The sequence below is a fragment of the Ceratotherium simum genome, chromosome 7 (genome assembly GCF_057802395.1).
Source record: "Ceratotherium simum simum isolate JZ-2026a chromosome 7, ASM5780239v1, whole genome shotgun sequence".
NCBI classification, from domain to species: domain Eukaryota; kingdom Metazoa; phylum Chordata; class Mammalia; order Perissodactyla; family Rhinocerotidae; genus Ceratotherium; species Ceratotherium simum.
The window spans coordinates 74,772,010-74,784,461 of NC_141906.1; the positions used below are offsets into that span (position 1 = coordinate 74,772,010).

The following is a 12,452-nucleotide window of genomic DNA, read 5'->3' on the forward strand; positions in this document are numbered from 1 at the left end:
GTTTTGTGACTTTAACTAAATCATTAATCTCTCTGAGTTTCACTACTCTATCAGTGCAATAAATATATATTGACAATCTATTATGTGCTACTCTGAGTGTAGAAAGGTAAATATAAAATCTCTGAAGTCAAATGAAAGAAGTTTAATGCATGATGTTAACCTCTGACAAGTGGGGTATATTTAATAGTTATATGGAATCTGCTAAAATTGTGAAACCCTGGCATTTGAAGGATTCATATTCCTGTCCACTATAGCGTGGAAAAAAGAGAGTAGGGACAGATTATCTGATTCATGCTTCCAAAGACACATTACAAGTGGCAATTAAGATATCCCTTAATGCACAAATTCAAATTAGTGTTGCTTTATTGATCATTAGCAGAACAATTCATCATTTTCCGGAGGAAAGAAAGAAAGTCCATAATTAAAATAGAAAAAAAACAGAGATAAATTTCTTCCTTAACACTATTCTTAAATAGAAAAATGAGGAAAAGGAGAATTTGTAAAAATGGTGAGGAAAGGAAGCAGATTACCATAAAAAATAATAGAGAATAATTGACAGAAGGCTCAAATTTCCCCCACCATTGTGAGAAAGAAATAGGATAAGAAGGCTGCTACTAAAAATATTGTAAATAAACACATGAAATCTCCTTGTTCTCTGACTACATGCACACAGAAACAATGATTCTAATCAAAACTTTCTCCTCCTCAGGGTTTTTCTCAGAGCAATTTTAACATCTTTGTTCCTCAAACTGTAGATTAAGGGATTCATCGTGGGAACCACATTGGTATAAAAGACAGAAGAGATTTTTCCCTCATTCATAGACACAGCAGAAGACGGTTTGAGATACATAATTGCCCCTGATCCATAGAACAGAGAAACAGCAATGATGTGGGAACCACAGGTGCTGAAGGCTTTGGACCTGCCCCCCATGGAGCTGATGTGGAGGATGCTGGAGAGGATGAAACCGTAAGAGACAAATATGGTGAGACTGGGCACAATGATGTTGATGCCCACCACAATGAAAACAACCAGCTCATTGATGTAGGTGCTCGTGCAGGAGAGCTGGAGCACAGGGAGGATGTCACACAAATAGTGGTTGATAATGTTTGCATCACAGAAGGTCAGTCTCAGCATGCATCCAGTGTGGGCCATGGCACCAGAAAATGCCATCAAGTATGAAACAAGTATGAGGCTGGAACACACTTTAGGTGACATGACAATGTTATATAAAAGTGGGTGACAGATGGCCACATAGCGATCATAGGCCATTGATGTCAGCACATAGCCTTCAGAAATGACAAAAAAGCAGAAAAAGTAGAGCTGAGTCATGCACCCAATATAAGAGATAATATTCTTCTTTGATAAGAAATTTGTCAGCATTTTTGGTGTAAATACTGAGGAATAGCACAGGTCTACGAAGGACAAGTTAAAGAGGAAAAAGTACATGGGGGTGTGTAGGTGTGAATTCAGCCCAATTAGAGATATCAATCCCATATTTCCCAGCACAGTGACCATATACATTACTAGAAACAGGAAGAATAAGGGAAGTTGGAGATCTGATCGGTCTGTTAACCCCACCAAAATGAATTCAGTCACCAAGGAACCATTTCCAGGAACCATTCTTCTCTAAGGGAATCAATCTGTGGACACAGGAGAAAGGGTCACATTAGAGACCAACTCAGCTCTTCTCACAATATCTTGTTCTACAGGAGAGTCTATACACTTGGAATTCATGAGACTAGCCCAGCCTGGACCTGTAGAACCTGCCTTTACCATTATCATGATACCAAGTGACACAGACTTTCCCTTACTAGAGTCTTAATGAGGTAAATATAGCAAAGGGCATCATAAAATTAGCCTACTGAGGGAAAGCTAGTGCTGCCATATGAAAACTTGACTGCTAGAAAAACCAAGGGTGAAGAGAGAAGGATGGGCCAGGACAGAATCATCCTTCTCTCATCTCACCATTTCTTCACTCACTTAAGCCCTCCCATCACCAGTAAAGTTGTAAGCAGAGACCCTAGCAACCTGGTGCTGGCCTCTAATGCAGAGTGGACTTGGTGGAGTGGGAACCATGAAGATTGTTTCTAACCAAAACTGAGGGACAAAAGGCTAGGAGAGGTTAAGTTATTATCCCATGTCACAGAGTGAAAGTTATAGATCTACAAGAGAGACTCTGTCCACAGAGAGGGAACTTACTGACTGACTTACTGCACATTCTGAGTCTCCTAATCTCTGAACATTCTCTGATCTCCACTGAACACATTCTCCCAGCAGTTTCACTTAAATCTCAGGACTGCACAGAATTGAAAGAAAGTGGCAGATCTTATATCCCTGGACTTCCATCTCAAAACAAGAAGGACATTAATATATATAAAATTCAGAAACTCACCCTCCTTAGACCAGAAAACCTTGATGCTCTCTTATCCTTGGTATTTACCCCCGTGGTCCTGGAAAGGGAATTTCAGGTTCTGAGGCTTTGGTTCTTCTGACTATAAAAGGATACAGCCCAGATTTACTTCATATATGCCCTGGAAATCTTTCTGAACTACAAATCATAATTTCTGATTATGACTTGAAGCCCTCTCAAGCAGCAGAGAAAAATAAACAGTCTTTGTTATTATGACATTTGCCACTTGATAAGACACAGAAGATTGAATTTGAGTTTAATGATACAGTGCATTTGATTATAAACAGGGTAGAAGCTTGCTCATTCTCTTCCCCAGGGAACAGATTGTATCTGTAAAAGAGAAACAAGGGAAAATATATTTTCACTCTGGACAATGATCTCTCTTAGTTCCTTAGGGACTCCATATTTTAATCTAGTTTACACTTCACTCTAGGGATTTACATCCCCTAAGGCAGAGGCAAAAATAAACTCCTATCTTCCTATCATCTTCATCTCTTAAGAAAATCTATTATATAACTTCTTTCTCTGTTTCTTTCCGTAATTCTGAATGGAAAATTTCCACAGAGTCTGCCTACAGGGTTCTTCATTTCTCTACCTGAAATTTTTCAAAAATTGCTCATTTAGTTGTTGTCTTTCTTGGGTTATATCCAAAAAAAAATTAATGCCTTTTTTCAAGTTTTACTTCTAAACGTCTACTGGAGATTTCTACCTGAAGATCCTGCTGGATACTTAAATGTAATATTTCATTAACTGAGGTCATCAATTCCTTCTCATCCTAGAAAACAGAGGGGTCTATGGAGTTAGAGGGCACATGTTGACTCCTACTTCCATGCCTGCTAACTTGGACATGTTACTTAAACTCTCTATGCTTCAGGTTCATAATTTTTAAAATAATAATGATAATAATAGCTGTTCTTTCACTGGGTTGTTTTGAAGATTTCATTTAAAAGTGTATGTAAAACTGTGAGAATAGTACCTGGTACCTGGTAAATAATCAGTGTCAGCTGAGATTATTTATGGTCTCAAAACTTCCAGTAGATCCTCCGTCATAACACTCATCATTTTTTCCCTTTAATTCTGTTTTCCCCCATAAACTATAAGTCCTATAAGAACAAAACATCTCCTCTGTCTTGTTTAATACTTTTCTTGTGGTGCCATGCATGGTGCAGACTACATAGTAGGCACTCCATAAATAAATCTCTACAATATGTTGATCTCTGGTGAAAACCCTTAGAAGATTTTCCACATTTCTCACATGCTAGGTACTAGAGTCTACAGCCACACTGTTTCTATCCATTACCCTCAGCCACCACACACGTTCAGGTACTCTTTAGGATTTAATTGAACTGTACTGCTGAATTGTAGTGGCTCCAACCATTATTCTGGCTTTTCCCCACATACTCCCTCTTATTTGGCCATATACACTGCTTGCTAGAGTAAGTTCTGAAAGCACAGATCTGTCCCTTCCTAGTGTAATAACTTTCACTGGTTCTCGCTTACCCATGGGACAATCAAAACATTGGAATAAAAGTATAAGTATCAAAATTGCGCTTAAGTTTTGGATAAAAGTAAAGAAGAAATTAAGTTAGAGTTAAATTTGATAAAAATTGTGAAAGTACTATTATGATTGATTTAGGTGTTTTGAGCACATTAAGTATCGTGCAAACTCTTACCCTTCTCAACAAATATAAAAAAGAGAATGTTGGAGAATGTTTACATTTCAGATACCACGAGAGTATAATGAACAAAAGGCACTAGCCAAGTGAACAAAAGAATATATTAAAATTTAAGTTTAAATCTGCCCATACTCTCTTTTCTATCATAATAAATTATAGTTTTTATGCTCAATGTTTGCTGAAAAGTTGCAGGACTATCCCTCAAGATATTCATCTGTTAAAATAATATACTTTCCATTTTATATCTCAGGAATGTAACCTTTAACCCATGTCCTCAATTAGAAAGTTTATTGCTTTAATTTAAAGAATTCTCAGTTAAAATTTCATTTAAAATAGGCACTTTTCTCACATAATAATAAATATGCTGGTACAGTGTCTTAGGGTTGGGTCAGAAACTAAACTCTCTCAAGGACCCAGACTCTTTCATGTCACTGTCCTCAGACTGCTGGACTTCATCTTCAAGCTGTTCACCTCATGATGACAAAATGACTGCCATAGCTCCGAGGATCACACCTATACAACTATATCCAAAGAAGAAAGCCAGAGAACAAGGCAAAAGAATCCCCGTCACATATCTCTCTCTTTATATCATGAAGTAAATCGTCTCCAGAAGCCAATAGATGACTTCCCTTTATGCCTCTTCAGTCAGGACTATGGCAAACCTAGTTGCAAGGGGTACTGACAAAATGACCATCCTCCATTGTCAGCCACTATAACGAAAGGAAGTTTTCAGCATTAGAAAGAAGTAAAGGAATGTCTACTGGATAGGACATGAACACTGTCTGCCACAATCAAAAAGCTTGTGAAAGACGTTTATAATAGCAAATTGTGTTTGTTCAATTTAGCTATAGAATATCTTTGTTATTTTTAAGTGAATTTACTCTTTTATGCTTTAAATTAACTCAACTGGCTTAGCACATTCAAACCACATGTAAATATATGTATGTGAAAAATATACATGCATAAGTAAATATTTACACACACTGCTTGTATGAAGCGGAGGGAAAAGAGCATCGTGCTATACTTAACAGAAGGAGTTCCCTCGTTAGTCAAAAAGTATCAGACTCTCCAAATGTTCAAATTGTTTAAACGAAGGAGTGCCTCTGAAGGATATCATTGAGAAAGCAAAAAAAACAACCCACCAAATGGGAGAAATATGTAAAAATCATCTATTTGATAAGGATCAAGTATCCAGAACACATAAACCGCTATTCAACTCAGTAAAAAAAGACAAATAATCCAATTTTAAAGGAACAAATTATTTGAATAGACATTTCTCCAAAGAAGATGTACAAATGACCAATAAGAACGTTAAAAGATGTTTAGTATAGCAGGGAAATGCAAATAAAAACCACAACAAAATGTCACCTCACACACGCTAGGATGACTGCAACAAAAAAGACAGATAATACCAAGTGTGGCTGAAGATGTGAATAAATTGGAAACTCGTGCACTGCTCACTGGAATGTCAAACAGTAGAGCCATTTGGTAATTAACCTGGCAGTTCCCCAAAAATATAAAAACAGAATTGCCATATAACCTAGCAATTTGTTTCCTAGGTATATGACTAAGACAACATATATCCACACAAAAACTTGTATATGAATGTTTATAGCACCATTATTCATAATAGCCAAGAAGTAGGAAAGTTAAATGTCCATCAATTGATGAATGGTTTAACAAATGTATACATCCATGCAATGGAATATTATTCAGCAAAGAAAAAGGAATAAAGTACCTTTATAAGTTACAAAATGGATGAACTTGAAAACATTATGCAAAGTGAAAAAAGACAATCACAAGAGACCACATATTATTTTACTCCATTATATGAAATATCCAGAGCATTTAAATCTATAGAGACATGAAGTATATTGGTGGTTGCATAGGGCTGAGGCTGAGGAAGTTGAGGGGTGATGGATAAAGCATATGAGAATCTTTGGAAAGATAAAAATGCTCTAAAATTGATTGTGGTTATTGTCGTATAACTGTGGGAATAAAGTAAAAACCATTGAATTTTACTCAAAGAATGTGAATTATATGGTAGGTACATAATATCAAGAAAGTTCTTATGAGGAAAAAATAGTAAAACTCTAAAAAAATAGAAGATGAAATAAAAACGGAAATCAGAAAACATTCTGAAATGAAAGAAAATATAAACACAACTTATCAAAATATATGTAATGCAATTATAGTGCTTAAAAATCAATTTATGGCACCTAAGTGCCTAGATTCAAAAAGAAGAGAGATTTTAACTCAAAGACTTAAACTTTCATCTTATGAAACTGCAAAAATAACATCAAATTAAACCAAACTAAGCAGAAAAATGACATAATAAAGGTAACAGCAAAAAATCAATAAAATAGGAAACAGAAGAACAATATAGAAAATCAGTTAATCTAAAAGCTATGTTTTTGAGATAGTAAAAGCAATAATTCTCTAGACAGACTGGTCAGGCCAAAAAGAGAAAAGACACAAATTACCAATATCAGAAGTATAAAAGGACATTGCTATAGATCCTACAAACATTAAAAGGAAAGTAAGTGAATATTATGAACCAATTTATACTAAAAATTGACAACCAACTATTGACAACAGATGAAAGATAAATTCATTTAAAGACACAAACTGCCAAAAATGACTTAAGAAGAAGTATGTAAATAGAATGGCCTTATATCTATTAAATAAATTGAATATTCTTTTAAAAACTTTCCCACAAAGAAAATTCTGGGCCCAGATAGCTTTACTGTTAAAATCTACCAAACATTTACAAAAGAAATAATACCAATTCTAAACTGAATTCTAAACCAATTCTAAGCCAATTCTAAACCTGAAAAATCTCTGAAAAATTTAAAAAGAGAGAAATTTTACAATTCATTCTATAAGACAAGAATTACACTGATACCGAAACCAGAAAATGTAATTACAAGAAAAGAAAACTGAAGACCAATAGCTTTCATAAACACAGATGAAAAGTTTGTTTTTTTTTAAAGTTTTAGCAGATTGATTCAAACAGCATGTAAAAACAAAAATCCATCATGAAAAGTAAGGTTTAATCTTGGGAATGCAATGTTGGTTTAATTCCTGAATCAATCAATCTAACTCATCATATTAGAAAAGTAAAGAAGTAAAACAAAATAATCCTCTAAACAGATGTAGAAAAAGCTTAAAAAACTATTAATAGAAGAGAAAGGAAGTTCCTCAACCTAATGAAGGTCATCTACAAAAAAATCTACAGCTAACTTCACACTTAAGGTGAAGAGTGAATCCTTCACCCCAAAGTGTGGAAACAACATGAGAATTTCCCCTTTCACTGCTGCTATTTGACAATGTGATGGAGGTCATAGACAATTCGATAAGGCACAAAAAATAAATAAATGGAAGATGTTGCAAAGGAAAAAAATAAGATTACTTCTAACAGAAAAGGACATGATTGTATAAAATAAATTGCAACCAACTTAAAAAATAATCCTTCCAGGACACACAAAGGATTTTACCAAAGTCACAGAACATAAGGGCAGTGTTATTTCTATTTATTAGCAGTGAACAATTGGAAATTGAAATCTTTAAAATGCAGTACCACTTACAACAGCACCAAAAATAATGAAAACTTAAGCATAAATTTAATAAAATATGTACAAGGTCTGTACACTCTGAAGTATAAAACACTGAGGAAAGAAATCAAAGTACACCTATATAAATGGAAGATAAACTGTGTCTATGAATTGGAAAATTCAATATGGTTAAGATATCCATCCTGTCTATACTGATGTATGTATTTCATGCAATTACATTAAATTCCAAGCAGAATGATTTGAAGTAAGCTGATTCGCGAATATATATGGAAAGCCAAAGAATCAAGAAAATCAAAAATAATATTTTAAAAGAACAAAGTTGAAAGATTCACACTACTGGATTTCAAGACTTAGTACAATGCTACAATAACCCAGGCAATGTGGTATTGGCAAAAGGATACACATAGCTCAATTGAATAGAATATAGAGTCCAGAAATAGATCCACATTCAGGCTAATATCATTTTATTGTTCTTCCTTGATATTGCCTCTTTTTTTTTTACAAATTAAAGGTATGTGGCAACCCTGTGTCAAGCAATTCTATAGGCACCATTTTTCCAACATTTGATCACTTTGTGAATCTGTGAAACATTTTGGCAATTCTTGCAATATTTCAAACTTTTTCATTATTGTTATATTTTTATGGTGATCTGGGGTCTGTGATCTTTGATGTTACTATTGTAATTGTTTTGCGGCCCTATGACCCACACCCACATAAGACACCTCGCTTTTTTAACACTAAATATGTCTGCTTATACAAATATTTCTCCAACTGTGAGGACATTGACCAAAAGTTGAACTATGTAGTGAATGCACCCAGTACATTTACCCTAATTTGACTAAATAAGCTATTGAAGAACCTATCTATCTCTTATTGTTGGCCCAGGTTTTGGGGACCTAAACACTCGCTTGGTAAAAAATACATCCATGAATACTGAATAAATTATTCTGGCAATAGTTTATTACCTGTGCAGAGATTATACTGATTTTTTAATTATTTGTTAAACTATAAATGAATGTTCTGTGAACTTCTCAATATGTTTTATGTTTGGTGGTAAAATAAGAAAAATTGGCATTTTCAATATATACCGTATTAATGTAATTATTTAAAACTCAAAATACACTTACAATTAAAATAGAATTATAATTATTTTATTTATCACATAATATTTCCAAATAAAATATTTTCATAATCTTTAATGAAAATGTGTGATTGCTACTGGAATATGGTTTTTCCATTAGGTTTTGTGAATTTAACAGCAATTGCCAATCAAAAATTCTTAATAATTGCAACCATAAATTTTTTTACAATCACCACAACAAAAAACATTGAGTGTAAAAGTAACACAGAGATTTAAATCATTTTTAAAACCACCCAAAAGTTTACAATTGATATCATTCAACTACTATAAAATCTTTTTTTCTTTCATTGACAAATTTAGTGTAAAAACAATTTAGAAACAACTTCACTTTTTTTAACTTCAAAGACTTCAGAAGAACAAAGAAGCCCTAATTTGTAGAAGGCTTGTGCATTCTCAGAGCAATTATACTTGCTTAGATGGTACTAAGAGGACACACAGCTGGAAATGGACAGAAGTATCTGAAATGAGGAGACAGATACTGGGGCTTCTGGGTGGAGCAGATTCAGGATTGTCTCTCTGGCCTCCTATTACCAGAGACTGCAGCACCTATGGGTGATCACTGTGTTCCTTGGGCACCTGAAACACAAACTCCTCCAGCAGTCCCATGGGCCATTTGTCCACTGTTACTCTGCACATGGCTGTTGTAGATGGCAATAACATGATGGAGAGCCACTTTGGTTGGGCTTTTTGAAGGGAACAGTGAGTGCCATTTTGTCTCATTGTGCTTGCTGCTTGCCAAAGACATGGGAGTGTGATCACATCAAACCTCCTTGACTCTTGATGTCCCAGGAGCCTCTTTCTAGGCTACAATCTACCAGAGTAAGCAGACTGAAACCCCAACTAGACAAGGCCAAATTTCACTGGCCTGGGATCAATATCTTAACCTGTAACCCATTTGCCATACTGTCTGCTGCAGTGGTTAGAAAGCTCTGTTGCAATTTTTATTCATGAAGGAGAAAGAATGAGAACTTTGGATAGAAGAATCTAAAAACTTTCCCATTAATAAATCAGCCTTGGTGCTATGGCATATCAAGGACCTAATATCATCTCAATTCCCTTAGGTGATGGAATGAAATTGGTTGATAAACAGGCACCATTCCATGAGCACCAAAATAATATGTTTATAAGATTTATAGTATCATGTTTTCCCTGAAAGTTAAAACATCGGTTGTTGCCCTTTTAAGTTAATGTTATTTAACCTACTTGAGGCACAAATTATAATTAACATAATTAAACTTTTATATCGGAAAGATTTTATATTCCTTTAACATGTATTAATATGGGTTGAAAGTATGTAAAACAAAATTTTTCCAATTTAAATTGTTTATGGAGTAACTATTGTATAACAGGAGAATAAGAAAGAGGTATGTAACAATATCCATGTCTTTAAGAAATTTGCCAAATTACACATACAAAATTTCCAAACATTCAATAGTTTCAAAATAAGCTTACTTATTCTGAAATTATTTTATGTTGGATTTTCTTATTGTATTAATTAAATTATATTAATTTAAAGAACACTAGGCTTGAATTTAAACAATTTTGTTGATAAATATTATAAAAGGTGGTTTTACTTAAAAAGTTAAATCAATTAGATTTGCCTGGTCAACACAAGAAATCTGACTTGTAAAATAAGACCATTGACTTTACAGAACTAAGCCAGACTTTACAGAACTAAGCTAGACTTTACAGAACTAATCAGCTATTTGCTGATTCATGCTCCACCAGGGAGTGCTGGTGCCCACATACAGTACTCCGACCAGAAGTTATGCACTATGCCTGTGATTCACGTTTTATTTTTTTGTTAAGTACCAAGGATTTATACATCTTATTCTATGTCTTTATTAAAGTACATGAACTTCTAAAAAACATATACTTTAGAGTAAAATTCAAACCAACCAGTTTTAAGCTATCTATTTAACCAGGCACTCTAATGGATATAGACAAAAGAAGGAAAGAAGCAGATACTAGGCATTCAGATTCTACTTGAGGAATGAAAGTTTTAAACAAAAAGAGTAAGATAAGTATTATAATAAATCCAATTACCTTATTATCTGTTCTCATAGCAATAATTTTAATCAGATTTAAGTAAAGTTCTTAATTGGCACAATTATCTCACAAGGCTATTCTTGTAAACTAATGTTTTAGAACTTTTCAAAACTCTTAACATCTTTGTATAAACATGAAAATTACAGAGATAATTAACTAGACCCCCTGACTAAGATATGTCCTCTGAGGGATGTCTTGCCCTAAACTCAATGAAAGTAATAATGGACAGTGGACAGTTTATCTTCTGTGTAACACACAAAATAAAAAAAAAAAAAGTGTGTAGAAGCCTATTTTGGATCGTTTTTTATAAAGAACTCTTTGTTTGATTCCAACTGATAGAACAATATCTAATAGATTTGCTAAAGCATACATACTACTATGAAAATTGACTTGCCTCACCAGGGAGGCTCATCCCCAAACACCTCAGCCTCACTCTCCAAGAAATGATCACTATTATAAAAATATTATGATAAAATGTTTCTTTGTAAGTCACTCTGTTTCTACCACTTTAAAATCAAACTTCTGCAGGGGCAGGTGCATTTTTCTAGTTGGGCATCAAACCTTGTAGACCATCTCTCTGCAACAGGCATCTTGGCAGATGACATTATTCCCATGAAAATTCCCACTTTCAAGCTCATTCTGAAGCAACTCTCCCGAATTTCTCTCTCTTCCTTCACAATTCTTTATTTCCTTGCATTTCTTGTGTGATGAAGAGTGGGTTCAAAAACTGGGCTCTACATCATTAGCTGTGTGATCTTGAACAAGTCACATAACTATATCCTTATCTGAAGAACAGGATAAGGAAACTTATCTTTTAATAGAATTTGTAAAATATGTCACACAGTATGAACCACAGATTTAGTTTTTCTTTTAGAGACAAAAGGAGAAGTCAAGAGTGACACCAGCATCATGGCGGACTAAGTTTTTCCCTTTGTCACTCCTCTCCAAGTTACAACCCAATGGACATCCATTAATGAACAGAGGATTCCCTACACAGCACAATAGGATGACTGAGAGATCCATATAGCTATACATCTGAAGGCAGGTGCACTAGACCCCTTGGAAGCAGTGGAATGAGTGAAGTGGCCCCCTTTCTTTCCGTGGTGGCAGCGATCCAGATTGCAGATCCTCACACAGTGGCTAGCATGACTTTGAGTGGAGGCAGGGGCAGCCTGACCTGGGTTCAAATTCTTGTGGAGCAGTGGTAGCCCAGACCACAGGAGGGCCCATCGTGTTGCAGCAGCCCTACTCACACAAATGCTCCCTGCTGACAGGCAGTGGCTCAGCCCACGAGAAGGCACCCTGCCTGAGTGGCAGTCCTGCCTGAGCAAGCACAAGGCAGCTGAGCAGTGCAATTATGAGCAGACAGGGTGGGAACAAAAAAAAAAGCCCTTGCCCCCCCAATTGTGGCAGGTGGAATCTGTGACAAGAAGCAATAGGAACCACAGAATAACCAGTGAACCAGCCCCCAGTGGCAGCAACCCTGACACCAGCTCCACCAGCAGTGGGGGCTGTATACTAGTCCCTCGGTACACAGGCCCCTACTAGTGACAGTGACACCCATGAACCCAGGACCCCTGACAGTGGTACAACCAGCTCC

The 12,452-nt window shown here is 35.3% G+C and overlaps 1 protein-coding gene across 1 annotated transcript; it reads right to left on the reverse strand.

Moving 5' to 3' along the window:
- Positions 1 to 688: 688 nt before the first annotated feature.
- LOC101399456 (olfactory receptor 8B3-like) lies at positions 689 to 1,630 on the reverse strand. The gene has a single exon (XM_004443621.2). It carries the CDS (start codon positions 1,619 to 1,621, stop codon positions 689 to 691), a length of 933 nt encoding a protein of 310 aa, XP_004443678.1. The 5' UTR covers positions 1,622 to 1,630.
- Positions 1,631 to 12,452: the final 10,822 nt, after the last annotated feature.